Genomic DNA, 18,057 nt, shown 5'->3' on the forward strand with positions numbered 1-18,057 from the left:
ATATTTATAAACACAATTCTCTTTTTAGTAACTGAAAAATAAATATAACGTAAAAAGAAAGCAAATAACATTGTACGTTTTGTCAACGTGAACCAGAAGCAAACGACCCCGCTATTTTTGTCGAAGAATACCTTAAGCCCGGCTTATTTGTCAAGGGAATTAAGATCTTATTCGTACTCGCAATAGGGCTTGAATGGAAAACGAAGGGTATTCGAGAACAAAGGTTCCAACGGCCCGAGCGGTCGACCTTGCGTCACAACGGAAACATTCAAGGTCCCCGAGGAGGGAGTCGCGCGTCTCCCGCTGTCTCCCTTCCGCTGTAATTTCATACGAAACTTTTAGTCCGCCTCTTCGCACTTCTCCCTCTCTCCCGCGGTGATATATTAGTATCGCGTGAAAGCGGACGTATTATTTATGTAGATTTGCTTTTTTGTTCCGACGGCGATAAACCCGGATGAGTCGAATCTCGGGTCGATTGTGACACCGTTATTATCGGTCGTTATTGACTATTTCTTACCTCCGAATTGCCTCACTCCACTCGAGACCTATGAAATATAAATAGTCGGCTAATCATTCCTCTAGAAGGGCAATAGTCTTAGCTGTAATCATTTATGAACTAATCGGAAATATAATATTCAATATCTCACGGCTGTATTATGTTCAATGCTAGCTTCAACAAGGAAGTATCGCGGTATGTAACATACTAAGGCCGAAGCCTCGGCGCTTCGCTTCCTATAGGAAAGTAGATTATCTTTGGTCAATGTTTATTAACCAATAGGTCAATGTGGAATGCAAACAAAAGGTCAGTTATCTCTCGGAGTATTCTGATTTATAAATAGCTAAAATCTTGGCCCGGGGGCTGGGCCACTAAGGTGGCGTGCTAAAAGCGGAAAAGTCAACGAATCAACTATTAACACTCCTTATCATGCATCCTTCACTATGCAACTATTCATTGAAACGTCATTTAATGCTAAAGTCTGCTTTATTGATTCCTTAAACTGGTTTATACGTACTTATTAATATTGCAACTTTTAAAATCGAAATGAGAGTATAGATGTACAAATTCAATGAAAAGTAGCGAAACTTGTATTATTCTTTTGAATATAAAAAAATATTTGTAAAATTGATAAAAAATATTAGTTCTGTACTATATTTAGATGATTCCTTTGTTCTTACTACGCATCCATTGCAATATATTTAGATATCAACATATTTACAAAGATTGAGAAACTGACAAAATGTTGATGGGATTCCGCATATTTTCACCATTCGTTTTACGCGAAAGTAACTGAAGGTGTTTGATCGAAGGTTAAAATAAACTGACAGAGCGGTGATAGGTACCGAGATATTTCCGCGTGTAACGGCTTACGCGTTCGCCTATCGATCCCGAACGTTACGCACGCTCGACCTTGGTAGTCCAACGAGCTTTCATGTTGCCCCGCGATGTTTCTACTACAAGCGGGGGTCCCACGCGGCCTTGCCACGCGCCGCTCGTGACGTCAGAGGGGTGTGGGCCGGGCCCGCGCGCCACCCCTCCGGGTCCAGAGCTATGCGTGGCTGAGACTCGTTCATTGACTGATAAATAACGCGGCGTGCGTCTAGACGAGCCTTGCAGCGGGATAATGCACGGGTTTATTGACTCGATCGCGTTACTTACTCGACCGACCTCCTATACCTCGTTTGTGTAAAGCTGTTCACAGTTTATCCCTTTCGTTTGTGTCGTTATTAGCGGAATTGTAATGTCGTTCTTTCTTTGTTACAGGCTTGTCCTCTGAATCCCGCCCCCGAACTGCAGTCCGAGAAGGAGTTTTCTCAACGGTTCGCTCACGTCATCCGCGGAGTTATCGATTTTGCTGGTCTCATTCCTGGCTTCCAACTATTATCCCAAGAAGACAAATTCGCTCTTCTCAAGAGCGGACTTTTCGACGCCCTCTTCGTGAGATTGATATGCATGTTCGATTCACCCATCAACAGCATCATCTGTCTAAACGGGCAAGTTATGAAGAGAGATTCCATACAGAACGGAGCCAATGCCAGATTCCTCGTAGATTCTACATTCAAGTTCGCGGAGAGAATAAACTCTATGCGATTAACGGACGCAGAAATCGGTCTGTTTTGCGCGATAGTTTTGATCACTCCCGACAGACCGGGACTGCGAAACATCGAGCTCGTAGAACGCATGTACTCTAAACTGAAGTCGTGCCTCCAAACTGTCATCAACCAGAACAGGCCGGGGCAACCCGAATTCCTCCACGAGCTGATGAAGACTCTTCCCGATTTGAGAACGCTGAGCACTCTTCACACGGAAAAGTTGGTCGTATTCAGAACGGAACACAAAGAGTTGCTCAGACAGCAAATGTGGTCGATGGAAGATGACAGCAGTAAAAGTCCGGCCGGAAGCTCATCTTGGTCTTCCGGATCGGACGTCACTATGGACGAAGCTGTCAAGAGTCCTCTCGGGTCCGTTTCGAGCACAGAATCCGCGTGCTCCGGAGAGACTGATCATTACTCCGGAGCCCCGCTGTTGGCCGCCACCCTGGCCGGAGTGGGGGGACGCTGTCCCGTGAGGCCGCGCGCCGACTCGGGCGGCTCGCGAGGCTCCGCGTCCTCCGGAGAGGACGAGCTCATAGCGCCCGGCAGGCCGGGCCTCACCGTCACGCCGCTGGGTCGTCCCGCCCACACCCACGCCTACACCCACCCGAACATCCACCCGCACCTCCGCTACCGCAAGCTAGATTCTCCCACCGATTCCGGCATCGAGTCCGGAAATGAGAAGCACGAGAAGCGGCCGGGCACCTCCTCGGGCTGTTCGAGTCCGCGCTCATCCCTCGAGGAGCGCGGCGACGATAAGTCCAGACAAGTCGAAGATATGCCCGTGTTGAAAAGAGTACTGCAAGCGCCTCCGCTGTACGATACCAGTTCCTTGATGGACGAAGCTTACAAACCGCATAAGAAATTCCGAGCTATGCGACAGAAGGATTCGGCGGAAGCGGAAGCGGTTCCCAGAAGCGTGCCCTCGCCGAGGCCGTCGCAGCTGCAGATGCACCTCTCCCGCCCCGCGCCCGCGCCCGCTTCCGCCCCCGCGCCCGCGCTCTCCATCACGCACTCCGTGCTGGCGCGCTCGCTCATGGAGGAGCCGCACATGACGCCCGAGCAGATGAAGCGGTCGGACATCATCCAGAACTACATCATGCGCGGGGAGCGCGACCCGGCGTACCGCGCGCCGCGCTGGCCCGCCGCCGCGCCGGCGCCCGCCGCGGCGCCCGCGCTCTCGCCGCGCCCGCCGCCGCTCGCGCCGCGCCTGGAGCTGCAGGTGGACATCGCGGACTCCCCGCAGCCGCTCAACCTGTCCAAGAAGTCCCCCACCCCGCCGCGCGCCCCCTTCCACCCCCACAACCTGCTCCTGGAGGCGTAGTGCCGCGCGCCTCCGCCGCCACCCGAATAAACCAAATAATTTATTGACTGGTGAACAACTCGCCGCGTTGTGCTCGTGGATTGTAAATATAAGCGGACGATATCTGGCACCATCCTACTATTGTGTTACGACTTATGTTTAGGATTTTCAAATTTGAATTAATATATTTGTGATAAATTTTCATTTATAATTTTACCTATAAGTGAGAGGAGACGTTGTAAAAAGGACTCGAGCATTATTCATCCATCATCGTATCGTTCTAATATTCCGGTCATCGTGTCACCCGCGTTGTATTTAGTTTATTGCCGAACCTCCCGCGCGAGGCCGGTCGAAATGTTTTTTATTTTGACTATTTATTTAAGTATCGGACATTATTTTATTTACCTTTTCTATGAAAATGTTACGTTACGTTAGGGTTAGTTAACCGAGTGTACATATAGGCGAAGTGTGAGGACTCTGAGACTCGAGTGCAATCCGCCGCAGTTCCGGTTCCTAGTACTGGGGGCTGCGGCGAGCCGAAACCGGCCTTTCTTTTTTTGTCGCTATTAGTAGATAATTTAAATAAATACAGTACGTGTGAACAAAATTAAGATAGATATGTTATTATATAAAAATGAGAAAAAATACAAAAAAAGCAAACCGAAGCCAGTGGGGAAATGATTTAATTTAGTGAATTTGTCAATTAGTCGTGACGATTTCCCTTCATTATGTCTAGTTCGTAGCGGAGCTTCTCTTCTCTGCGTTCCGTGTTCAGAGCCAGTCCCCATCCCCGTAGATGGCGCGTGGACCGATCTCGCCCTCGAGTGCTGGAGATGGCCGCCGAGTGCCATCGGTCCGCGCGTCCGTACGCTGCTCCTAGAAGTGTACTTGGTCATTATTTCCAAAGCGCGTTGCATTTATACATTTGTTCGAGCGTTCACTCCGCCCGGAGCGTGCGATGTATGCCCGGGAGCCCTCCGAGAGAGCTCTTCCCGGAATTTTACCAATTTCAATTGTAAGTAATACTTGTATCTCGAACATTTCTTATTATCAAATCGTTAAACTATTCTGTGAAATATTTAAATACAGTTCTTGCAGTTATTATAAATATGATTTGTTCGTGACTGTGTTATCTTGTCAAATCATTTCCTCACAACGTGTAACGTCGGGTCAGTGAGGCGGGAATGACATGTCACTTTCTCAACACTCTTACCTCAGGCTAGCTCGTGCCGGCCGCTCCAGACGCGCGCTGGCGCACGCCCGGCCGTCCCGCCGACTCTGGGTCGGGAGTGCGCCAGCACACCGCGAGTCTAGTCCGCGGAGACTAGCGTGCGACTGAAGTTCGTGTCGAGTCTGGAGCGGGCGCACGGTAGAAGTATGGCTCGCGATAGGTCGGCGAGGCATTTGCCAGCACATTTTTGATATTGTAAGTGCTGGCACATGCCCCGCCGAGGGAGATACCCACCCTGAGACACTATTCCACCGCCCCGTTTTTGGGACGACTTCTTGTATATACGCAGGGTGCTCCGTAGAATCATTTTGTTTAGCCGTGACATATCAAACCTGCCAGTGTAATTAACAAAATAAATCAAAGATGGTTGCCAAGTGTGTATGTTTAGTATTTTGTAAGCTTGGGTCAGTTCTCAATTTATTGTTACACGATGAAAATGAGAGGTCGTCAGAATTAAAACATTGTCTGGTGAAAAATTATACCTGAATTTTATTTCATGAAAATGTATGTATCCCACCCTAATTCCCTTTCCCCATACAAAAAAATAAGAAACCACAAAAACTATAAAACATCTTTCTGATTAACTGACAATTTTTTATCCAATCGAAAGAACTAGAACTGAAAACGCTTACTCAAAATCAATTAAAAACATTGATCCCAAAGTGTATTGATGTGTTTAAAGACTTGTCAGTTATGCAAATGATGAAAAAAGAAGGAAAAAAAAAACATAAAGAGAAAAGGAAAGCGATTTGTTGACAACTACTGAACATGATGAAGATGCAGAACACACCACCATAAAAATACACACAAAATGAAAATGTAAAAACATACAAAAGTATGGCTTTGCAACTTTTAACGAAATCTACACATACAAAAAAAACAAAACTAATATTTTCCAAGCTGATAAGAAAAGTATTAAGGAATTAATAAGGTATGTATAGGGAAAAATAAAAATGGAGAAAAAATGTAAGTATATACAATGGATTTAGGGTAACGTGAAAGAGAGTACTTTGAGTAATAAAATAATAACAATAATAAAGGATTCCAAACGCAAAAAAATATTTAAAAAAAGTCAGTATATAGCAATGTGTGATGCCAATTTATCACGAACACCATCTGGTGAATTTTAAAGGAGATAAAAGGGTTATGAAAAGGCACGTACCTTTTCACAAATCTAGTTAAAATTTAATAGTTTATAATCAAATCATACAAAAAGGGAGATTAGGCCTTAACATCCCCGTGATATTGAAATTTCTCAGTATTAAAAACCTCAACCTTGGTTTAGCGTATCCCTGCAAGATTTGGGAGTGGCCAGAATGTACAGAGAGGAGAGAAATAAAAACATATTTCCCCCTTCGCAGTCCTCGCTGTCTCCTATATACTCTAGTACAGCTTAGAAGACCTTTCAAGTGGGCGGTACAACACTCGTTGGAAACCCATATTATAAACGTTTGAAGAAAGAGCTACAAAAATACATTTCAAACTATGAAAAGTATTCAAATAAACAATTTTGTATAACAGTAAAAAATCAAGGCGAGAACTATTTTATACAGCAAGGAAAACATGCTTTAAGGTTAAAAGCTAACGGAAGACGTATTTTAATCTATTTTAGTTTTACGATACTATAATACAAGATGATACAAGCAAGCTCCCTTGTTAGCATTCTAAAACATAAATATAGCGTTTTTCATTAAAATGTGGATCAATTCTCAAAATAATGTCAACGACTGATTTTTGACATGACAATATTATTTTCATTTAGGAGCTGCCACTCTGTTAGTCAGTTGGCACCATCTTAAAAGTAAACTTGATAATTATTATGCCTATGTTAGATGTATTGAGATACCAAAAGGATATATTTCATCGAGCATTAGCCAGGAATCGCAAAAAAGGTAAATAAATTATCACACTAATAATATCAAAACAAAAAAATCGGATTAAAAGTATTATTCTCAAATAATTTAACAGGTCATAATCTAAGGCTTTTACAGTTATCATTAACCATATTAAAGGTCAATTGTGTAATGTGACATAAATCTTGAATCGACCAATGAAACCGAGTTTTTTTTACACACACACACACGTTAAGTTAAGCACGTTGTCGATCAACACAGACCGTATCAGATTGTAAGATAAAATAATATCAATATAAAATCTAAGGAATCTGTCGATGTCATGGTTGTCATTAAAACAGGCGTTGTTAAGAAACAAACACGACAAAGGTGCAATGCCCCGAGTTGGTTGCTAAATCTATATTGGGCTTTGGTAAGTTTTTGCTATTCTCTCAAGGTAAAATTTGTCGACTGAAGTCAATGTACTGAGTAGAAAATAGTCCTAATCAGTGAATTGGAGACACATGTATTGCAAGGCAAAGATCGTCACATCCAAAAAGTTTACATAATAAGCATGGTATAATGCTTCAACGCTGAAATGGGCTGCCAATATTTTGAACACGTGGTTTGAAGGGGAGGTGTTTGTAGAGATTTTTCTCACTATAGTTTTCTATCCAACGCAATAAAAAATAAGTAAATAATAAAATCATAGCGTATTTTCTTTAAGTAAAGAAGCAAAATATGAATTTGTTACTTAACCATGATAAAAATATTGAGTAGATTCTTACTTTTGAATACCCTCATGATAAAAGTAAAACATTAAAAGAAAATTATCTCGCGTTATTAAAATAAGGTATTTAACAAAAAAATTCACGTAGGATTAAAAATAATCTTAATTTAAAAAAATATGTACTCAACTAAGGACTCGTTGACATTTACTTTCAGCAGGGGGCTCAAGCGAACTCCTTCGAGCACCCCTTCAGCCCACCCCTGCTATAAGTACCCACATAAAATCCTTATACACTTTTTTATTATTTTTCTTCCTTTATCTGTATCCAATTGAAAAATCATGAAAATGGAGGGTTAAAATTGGTCCGTATAGTGTACCGACGTATGTATGTGTCGGCACAAAGAGTGCCAATGTGATCAAGAAATGCTTAGACAAGCCTTAAATATGACTAGAAAAAGGAAAATGGTCCTTGATTAGAAGAATGAGAAATAACTGAAAGTGTTAAGAAAGTGTCCGATGTAACGAGTCCATGTGACATTTTTTTCTATAAAATAACTCCAAAAAAGAGGAAAGAAGAAGTACGTCACAATTCACTCTATCCAAAACCTTTGGCAAAATCGTGCATTAATATAATCACGCTGTATTATTTAATTTAGTACCCAATTCATCTCTATTAGTATGATTAAGGGACGGAGAATAAAAAATATAACTGTTACTATGTCATATCGCTCACTCCTTTCAAGAACGTCATAAATCAAAAATCGACAATTTTCAGTTGTGCATGTTTTCAGAATGCTTAGAAAATGTACTATATCCCAGCAAAAGCGGCATATTTTTAACTTAATATTTACCCGCTACAGAGCAGAAAGTGTTGTTTTTGCATTTTGAAGAAAAGGTATTATTTAATTATTTTTTAAAATTAACTAAATATTTTTCAAATGGAGAAAAAATCTTCAGGTTTTACCTAAAATGATCTGTTGCACAGTAAAAAGTTCAATAAGTGGCTTGATATTTATTTTTTAAACATTGCATTATATTTTTAAACTTTAAAAACGTTCTCCTGAAAAATCAAGCTTTTTGATTTATGACGTTCTTGAAAGGAGTGAGCGATATGTGTAGTTAGAGATAACACATGTTACAAACCGAAATCTTCAGAAATGGAGGCTCATGATATTTTCCCAGGAATGGTTCGATATACCATATGTATTTTACTGTAGCTGTGCACACATTTGACCTGTAATTCAATCCTACGACCTGTACATCGTAATTCTATTCCCTGTACTGTTTCTAGCGATTCACAATGCACATACCAGGAAGCAATACGGCGAGAGAGGTAGCATTTTGTGCTCGAACTAAAATAACCTTCCCACTTCCCAGTTTAAATTAACTGCTCTATAACGGTCAACCACGGACGAGGTTATTGCCCCAACGAACTACCGCCAATTGCGGTCACCTAACAACGAGGCGAGAACATCAACAGTCTGCTACATAACAAAGTGTTTCACTTGATCAACCTTTTTGCGCTTGGCGCGATATTTCAGCGGATTTTCACGCGCATCTCAATACGTACAAATGAAAAGCAAGTGAGTGTGAGTACGATACGATTGATTTGCCATTATTTCGTCTGAGAAGTGAAGAAATTACGCCTTTAAGCATAATTTCGTGTGTCGGATGAACGATGATGCGAGAACAAAATGATCTAACACGTTCTTGAACTTGACTGCAAGATGAATAATCGATAAATATAAAATTATTTAAATACAAATGTCATTGTGTATTGCGTCAAAATTTACAGAGCAAACATAATACACATGCTGATAATTAAACAACTAATGTGATAGCTATTTTTTACTCTTGAATCGGCCTGTTAAATAATAAAAATAAATTGTATCTGAACAAAATGTTCACAATATTCTTACTTAATCTGACAAACATGTCGTTGTTAAAAACGGAAAAGAATGATGAAATACTTGAAAATCGGTAGGAACATGCTTTTAATAAATAAAGGATTATATGTATACCTATTTTTGGTTACATAAACTTAATGGTTTATACACGATCAAACACGAATCTGATGTCGCTGGTTTGATTCCCGCATTGCAAAATAAATTCGTTAAATATTTGTTTTTAATTGGTCTGGGTGTTTGCGGACAAGCCTCCAAAATAGCTTTGCGGATTGTTTCTTTAACAAATAAAAATAAATATTAGAGATGCGTCAATTTTAGTTAAGGTCGATTTTAAGCCGATTAATTTGCCGAAAATGTATTTACATTTGTCCACTTCGCTGATTCGGATAATTTACATTAACGAAAAATAATCTTTGATAAATAATGTTGTTTCTTTATATGGTAAATACAGGTTTTTATTGAATATGAAAAGATAAAAAATAATAATATGCCAACTCTATTCCTTCTGGTTTTCTTAAGCCTATTTGTCGGTTGCTACTTACCATCTAGTCGATAGTTGGTAACTAGCTGATGCTGCTCAAAATGGCTGATGAATCTTTCCCTTTTACCCTTTTCCCGCCCCATTCTAGGTATTTTCACAATTTCACAAATCTAGAATTTTATAATTAGAATAGTATAAGTTCTAATTTTGTAATACTCCATGTGAATGGCTTGATGTAACTGCTCTGTAAAATTCCCCAAAATGTAAAATATTTTTCAAAACTTACCATCCATATGAGGGTATGAGAACAGCCCAAACTAGTAATATATGTTCTAGTTTTCATGTCTAATCAGATTTTCAAATAATGTTATCAAGACAACACTCATTAATCTCGTAGTACCATTACATATCCAAGACGATAAAAAAACAGACGAGGTGGTAAAAAAATCTTATTTTCAAAACAAAAACCATTCCTACATATTTTTTCGAGAAAGTAGTGTGAAGTTTCGAATTACCTAAAGTTCAAGTGACTCCGTTCAAGTAAATCTAGCTATGGCTTATGCAACACCTTTTATCATGGCCCTACTTAGGCTTCAACATTATAAGTTTTATAACCTATGTTAGTGGATTTAATCTTTATGTTTTAAGTAACTATAATTTCAAATAATTCTCGAGTGAAAATTCAAGATAAAAACACTCGCTCAGTAGACGTGGTGTTAAATGTTTGTATATTGTATAATTAAGTAGATACGTATATATTTTAATCATAAAAAAATCAAATCAAGATGGCTAAAAACTGATCGCAAAAAAATAAACGCAAAAAATTAAGTATACAGTTCGATAACCCTGCCTCGAGAGTCTGGTTGTTTTTTCGTGGCAGCCTTATTGGAGGACCGGCCTTGACACGTGGCTCGGTAACAAAACGTAGACAAATATAGAGAATTTGATAGAAAAATATAACCGCCATCTTTGTTTCAGTTGAAAAGCTTTGAACAAGCTCCATTACAGATATAGCTTTATTTGTTGTTTTCTCGTCTTATTGGATTGAATACTAGAAGAATAATAAATTGAGGGTAAATAACTTTTTTTAACAACGTAATACCAAATATGTACCTACTTTATTATCGATAGTGGTTTTTTATTCATTTTCTGTGTTTTAATTTCAATATTTACAATAAAGAAACCGAAGTCTCTTTGTTTCTCAAATGTAGAAAAAACTTCTTATTTAAAAATGTGACTTTTTTGCATTTTACGCTGAATTTTGAGGTAAACACAGTTGTCTAGAAAAATACATACTATTTTTCTACTTACTATTCATCTAAGTTTTTTATTGACATTTCCTGGTAGGACTGCATTTTATAGAATAAAATAACAACTAGATATTTTTTATAAATTTTATTTGACCAGCAAAAATGTGGAACGCTTTACATTTTTTTGCTGGTCAAATAAAATTTATGTGGAATAAACTAAGTTGTTGTTATTTTATTGTATAACTATTCATCTTTTGAAGTTAAATATATGAATTTAATTCCCTCTTTAGATAAGCCTAAATAACTAACATTTCATGAAGTTTTCTGTTAATATTAATATCTTGAAAACAAATTATTGTGGACGAGAAAAAAAGTGATCTAAAAAATATGTTTAATAAAAATATAAAATGACATTTTCAGGCGTCTCCTAGCACTTAAAATAATTCGGAAAGAATCTTACACACATTTTAAGAAGGTTTTTGATAATTAAAACTTAAAAATACCTTTTTGATTAAATTTTACATAGAATATCCTTTTTCATATGAATTATTCTTCATCTATTCAAAAAAGGTAAAATAACTTCCTAAGTGGAGAAACCTTTGTTTTCAGATTTGTGAGCAAGTATTTGGGTACACTCAAAATGTTGTGCAAAAATAAAATTTTCGAAATTTAAGTACTAGTTGTCAATCATGGGTAAAATGGTGAATATTACATTGTGCATAATGTGATCACTCGAACCAGCCAATGGCAGAACGTAAACCTTCCCAGACTTCCGTATTCTTCTCTATCTATATTGATATATCAGTAAAAAAATCTCGATATAAACAACTTGGGTTCGAAAATAGGAATCGATGTTTGGCAGAGTGGGGTCAAACCACGAAGCTCTGATTCATATGTTAAATACACAGATTTCATGGTCACTTCTAGCAATGAAATACATATTTTTAAGTTTTGATATGTTATATTACCTCATACCGACATTCCAACCGCCCTCGTGAGGCTTTAAGTTATTAGACCGAAGCTTCTGATTCATATTTTGCTGCAAACCGACTCACTCAAGAGATTGTGCTTTAAATTCTACGCGATACGTTATTTAGCTATTATCCAATATTGAAACTCAACGTTGTATCAATATTTGAGGGTGTTAAGTAATGTACATATACTTATCAACAAATCGATCCACCAATTTATGGTTTGTGGTTTGGGATAAGGGTGGTAAATCTACTTTGGGGAAAGGAATGGAAAAAACCTCTAAGGGATGATATTATGTAAAAATTATTTAATTAAATATGATGTATTATACACATCCTAATTTACATTTTAATATAATTGAGAGCAAACATAAAGAAACTCATTTAATTAATGAAAAAAATCACAGGAAATTGAAAAGGAATACTATTTTCAGGAAGTTTAAACTTATCGTAAAAACAGTAAACTCTGAAATGTTAATAATAGACATATGTTGAAAGAAACTACAGAGGACGACCCCGCTACTACATGGACCAAATTATCTACATTACGCATTCTTCTCATTTTTCCAAACATGTTTTTTTCTTCTTCTTTGAACTATGCAATAAATAGTACATCTATCCTCTTTCCAACGTTTCGATCGCATCTACAATGGTCTCCTTTAAAGTTCAAAATTGTGTAAAAAAAAGAAATTTGATTGTTATACCAACGCCATGTATCAAAATGATAAAAGTAAATAAATTTTATTTTAGTTAAACAAATAAGTCTGTAGTTGTGAATGGAATTAATTGTGGTTGTGAAAATCTATGTTAAATGTAGACAATTCTGTAGGTGAATCAAAACAAAATAAAAGTTAATAAAAAAGCTTTTTCGAGGGGTCCCCCAGGCGTAACAATATAAACGGTCCTTCATGAATACGCACAGGTGGCGGTGACCATGAAATCTTCCATTATCGATGTCAAACTCGCGTCCTGCGCTAACCTTACGCCTAAACGTGAATGGGAAAATGTATACCACTTTATAAAAAATACGAATTAAATCGTCTAACATCATACCACATCCATACATATAAAGCGTCCTTTTTCTAAAGGCCCACCAAAGCTCTGTGTCGTTAGAAAATTCGGTGTAGGCTTTTCAACTCCGCGGAAGCATCCGCAAGAAAAATTGAACAGCAAAACGAAAGATACAAAGTCACTATACGCCCGAATTTTCGTACCCTCTATAATGGTGTTCTTTTTTTACTAATTCTACAAATTTTATTGACGAGTGTTTGTTGTTCGTGTAGTTCGCTCGCTTTAATCGGCCCATCACCCGAAAGTTTCGCTACAGTTTTCGCATGTTTCGTATGAAGATTGCGGGTGAAATTTGCGACCGTGAACTGCTGTGCGCGGTGACCTTGACGCGGACGTTGACTGCCCCCACCCGAGCCCTCACTCTGACGTCATTGCCCCTCTTCTTCTTCGAAGGTTCGCGAACTTAGAAACAGAAATGGAAACGGGGAACTTTAATATGCTAAAGTTCAAAAGTAACACAGAAACGACAACGTAATAACACGCCTAAAAAATAAAGCCAAATCTACATAATCGCCACACGTAAAACAATACAATTAATTCTACAGAGATTACTTGACTGTAGTGTTTTACTTTTGTCATATTAGAGATATATTTTGGGCTAAGGGAGTTATAGAAATAGCCAGTGTCCAAGTTACACAAGTTAGTATGAGTGTGGGTATGCAATCCCGAGTGCCCTAGCTTTCTCCTACTATCATTTTTACGTTCCTCCTTCATTTCCTTTCCCATATAGCTGTTTTGTCATTCGCTCTGATCTTTTTCACTTGCCTCATTTATATCCTATCAAATGTATACAAATCCTATATCAAAGAATCTGTAGCCCAGGACTGATCACCTTACTTTTATGTACTTAATTAGAATTCAAGATAACACTACGTCGATCCGATGTGGTGCCTTGTACACCATCTGGGTGAGGATAGGGGTTTCAGAAAAGAAAGCTTATTATTATTATAAACCGAAATTAAAAAAGAAGACATGATCATTTAAAAATTAATATTTTATGTATTTAGTGTATATATTGAGTGATCACTTAAGTCATCCAATGACAGGTAGCAATCTCTATAAATGCTTAGACTTCCATGCTCCCTTCGTACAAAAAAGATGCTTCGATGCTTTAAATATTTGTTATCATTCAAATATTATTTCATATATTATGTTTTTCAGAAGTGTCTAGGGTTCTATGTTTTATATGGCGTATACATTATTACAATATAAAATTACAAGAAGTGTTTACATAGGTGAGGATTTATATAAATTAAATGGTGTACTTCTCTTTTCCTTTTTAAAGCAATCTTTATTTATTATTCCAGATCAGATCAACTTCAGACGTGTTGGTTCCTACCGAACACATGAATATATATGTAAATTATTTAGAATTTTCGAGATGTCGTGGAGCTTAATTAAAGACTACACCACTGACTGGTCCCAAGCGACTCATTTGGTACCTTGGTAAAATCATAGAGTCCATTATTACGCGTATGTAAGTGTAAGTGGTAATATGTATAGCTACATATAGACGTCGCGGTCGTCCGGAGGCAATGCCCCCCGACGATTTGAATAATGCTCGTTCCCGATGCCAATTGGTCCGTCCCGATGAGACAATATGATTTAACGACCCCAGCCGAATACTTCCGAAGCAGGAGTAACCTTGGAACATCCCCACGCAAACAAATTAATATTTCCTACGTAATATTCCACATACATACAAACAGGTACTACCTACTTTTTTAGTACACGAGGTGGGGCTGTTTCGAAATACAGGGGTCTACTTTGAGCCGGGCGCAGATCTTCCCAAAGAAAAAATAGTTCTAACTTTACGATATTTACGCACATTTGAAATAAGCTTTATCAAACAGGTATTTTTTATACCATGTATTATCTGGCTTCTATCCGCACCCAGTTGTGCATATGGCACCACATTGAATATACATGGTGTTCACTTTATCGTTTGAAATATTACAGTGTAATTCAATCTCCATTTTATCCCTCTTGTTAGCTACAATAGAAGAACCAAAAATCAACTGAATAATCTATATATCTTGTATATAATAAGCAAGGTAAATAATAAATAAACTAATTTACCATAGAATTGAACGCCACACCAATCTGTCTTTGCAAACATTCCTCGCCTCTTCCACGTTCATGCATCTCCTCATACACACCCGCCGATTGTTTCGTCTCCTAACCTGACCGCTTTCAAGTATTTGATCGTGCCAAGTGGAAAATATTAGAAAACAATTTTATGTAATACATTTTCAAATGATTATTGCGCAAGATTTCCGTCTGCAAAGGTTGTGTAATCTAATCTGTATGTTAATTCTTTTGTTCTGTGTTCGAAGGTTGTATTTTCGAATAAGGGTTAATTTATTCCGAAAGATTCAACTCCTCTCTGGAATTCAGAGTTGACACTTTGTTCCATGGAGATAAAATAAATTCAGTCTGATTCTTTGAAACTTACTCTAATAAATCTCCGGGCTTGAATTAAACAGCTTTTGTTCAATATCAAAGTTTCGTAATAATATCAATTCTACAATCTGCGTAGGCGTACGAATTAATTATTCATTTAAATTTAATTTAATTGTAATTATTTATTACGGATCTACATTTTATTCATCCCACTGTTGAGATAAAGTCCATTATTCAAGTAACAAAACTTAATTATTATGGAATAATACTGGTTGGATGAAAGCGATGAAAATTGTAATACATATTAAAAAATGTAATAAAAAAGTCATTTTATGAAAAATTAACACTTTGCTCCAGAATTTTATGTGTTAAAATAAATTGCTATGTGACTTGATGTCCATTTTAAATAATATCATAAAAATATGTTTGAAAAAACTAAAATAAATTTTGAAAATATCAGTTTATAATATTTTCAGTAGGCGACACAATTGTCAGAAAAAATACGTCAACTGAAAAACGTATTTTTTGAAAACGAATACAATTCCTTTGTTCGATGATACTTTAACAAGGATTGATATAACTATAACTTAAGAATCTTTTATGACCCTCATCCGCACCAAGAGGTGCATAGGGTAATATATCACATCAAAGTAGTATTATCTTAATTACGCGTAGGTAAGGTGATCACACCTGCACGTAATGTACCAGTCGATAGTGACATTAAATTTTGATAAGGGTGAAAAATCATTTAGATTTATTAGACCCCACTGAGAGTCGAACCCGGGACCATCAGCAGGTCAAACTCGCTAACTACTACATGATAGAGGTGGACTTATGATAATTGTAATATTTTTAATTTGATAAAAAAAATTATATGGGGTAGAAGATGAGGTTTATTTAAATTCTTGTGCAATTATTCAATTGAAGAAAAATTTATAGTGTACAAATTTCTCAACTCAAGGCCACCGTTAGTCATACTTACAAAATCGATCAAATAACTACCACCATATGAAAGGAATTCAACAACATTGCATATGTAACATACACCTTTTAAAAATTAATGCAATATGGTACTTCAAAAATGGGTAGAATGGTGAAAGTTATACAGTGTGTAATGTGATCACTTTAACCAGCCAATGCCCACACAGTCCTTGTTGAAACATTTAACTTTTTTTGAAACATCTAGCACATCTTTTAAACACACGTTTATTTATAAATTTGTATTTTTTTTAGGTGCAAATAGCTCCCTTTGAATAAAAGAACTAATATAAGCATAGAAATTATCATGGCATCCTTACTTAGGTAGACGATGATGATGGTATGAAATCATCGAGTATTTAAAAAAATAATTAGTATTTGTTGTTTATAACCGCCATTTTCATTATTGTAAAGCTCAACGATTAAAAAGAATCGAGCACTTGTGTTTTTTTCTCTCTCTACATATTGTCATGTAGGTATATATGTAATAATTATAAATATACCATGTTTTTCATCGAGAAGAACTCTTTCAAGGCCGCTCGAATAGCTTTAGCTAGAGGCCAAGGTTAATAACGTAAACATAAGTACAATACACCTATACGAAGTTGTATAAAAACCAAATACGATTAAGAATTCCTCACTGCGTAGAAGAACGAAGTAAATATGAACTTTGATAATATTTTCGTCTACCGTGTTAATGAAATATTATTCTTATTATTATCTTTAAGTAGTTGACTAATTATCTAATACCTACTCTGGCAGTTAGGCGCGTAAGTGCAGTGGCGTGTATAAACATTTTAACCCTAGATTACGGGACATTCGTAAAATTTACGACGGACGTCTAATCTGTTGAAAGCACCAAGACAGCGCATATAACTAATGTAGTGACAACTAGCATTTATTCGCAATATTATTAATGTTTAAAGCATTTACTTTGCGGACAGTAATTTTTACTATTATATTTTTTTTTACAAAAATGTTAGTAATATTATTATAAATCCACTCACCGAGATTTTTATCAAGCATATTTCTTTTTTTTTTACCGATATTTTGTTTTCGTATTTCATATAAAGATCTCAAAAATATGTTATACTTATTTTTTAAATGTTTTTAGATAACGTTTTTGGTAAAATGCGAGTTTTTCTTTTCGTCGTACATTTTACGAAAGTCCCGTGGTTAAGGGTTAAATAATTAATACGATTACGGGTATGCGACCCTGAGTGCTCTTGCCATTCTCGATATTCTCCTTTTCCTACCTACGATTCCCCCTTCGTTTCCTTTCCATAAAGCAGTACTTAATACCCTGAGCGTTTTTAATTCCGTCATCTGTATCCAATAAGATGTATTCTTTTATATATTCACTATATTTTTCGCCTCCGTAGTGTAATGGTAAGCGCGATAGGCAAGAGTATTGGAGGTCTGGGTTCGATTTTCAGGGGGCTCAAAATAAATACAAGTGATTTTCACTCTCTTATTTTAGTTCAACTAACTTAACTAACAAACCATCACGCCGCTAGGCATAGAGAATAGGATGCCACACCAATCTGTCTTTGCAAATTCTTCGCCTCTTCCACATTCATGCATCTCCTCATACATACCCGCCGATTATTCCGACTCCTGACATGACCACGCCCAATTATTTAAAGTACATCATGTCAAGTTTTCCTTGATAAACCGTAAATGGATTGCAAGTTCAATGAGTTGGCACTCTTAAATTGGATAAACATGCAATAATACTCCAATATAATATTCCATGACCTTATCTGTATTCAAATAATAAAATTAGAATTATCGTCACCGGTTGTCAGG

The 18,057-nt window shown here is 37.2% G+C and overlaps 1 protein-coding gene across 2 annotated transcripts in view; it reads left to right on the plus strand.

The window, feature by feature from the left end:
• The window catches only part of LOC148300258 (ecdysone-inducible protein E75-like), a 66,227-nt gene extending 61,123 nt beyond the window's left edge, over positions 1-5,104 (plus strand). For both annotated transcript variants that reach the window (XM_088275043.1, XM_088275044.1), the window contains one exon: positions 1,763-5,104. In XM_088275043.1, the coding sequence (XP_088131169.1) occupies positions 1,763-3,415 (1,653 nt within the window). In that variant the 3' untranslated portion in view covers positions 3,416-5,104. The remainder of the gene's footprint in view (positions 1-1,762) is intronic.
• The last annotated feature ends 12,953 nt before the right edge of the window (positions 5,105-18,057 follow it).

The sequence above is a fragment of the Brachycentrus maculatus genome, unplaced genomic scaffold, assembly GCF_059751285.1.
Source record: "Brachycentrus maculatus isolate JH-2025_06_01 unplaced genomic scaffold, ASM5975128v1 h1tg000762l, whole genome shotgun sequence".
Classification (NCBI taxonomy): Eukaryota; Metazoa; Arthropoda; class Insecta; order Trichoptera; family Brachycentridae; genus Brachycentrus; species Brachycentrus maculatus.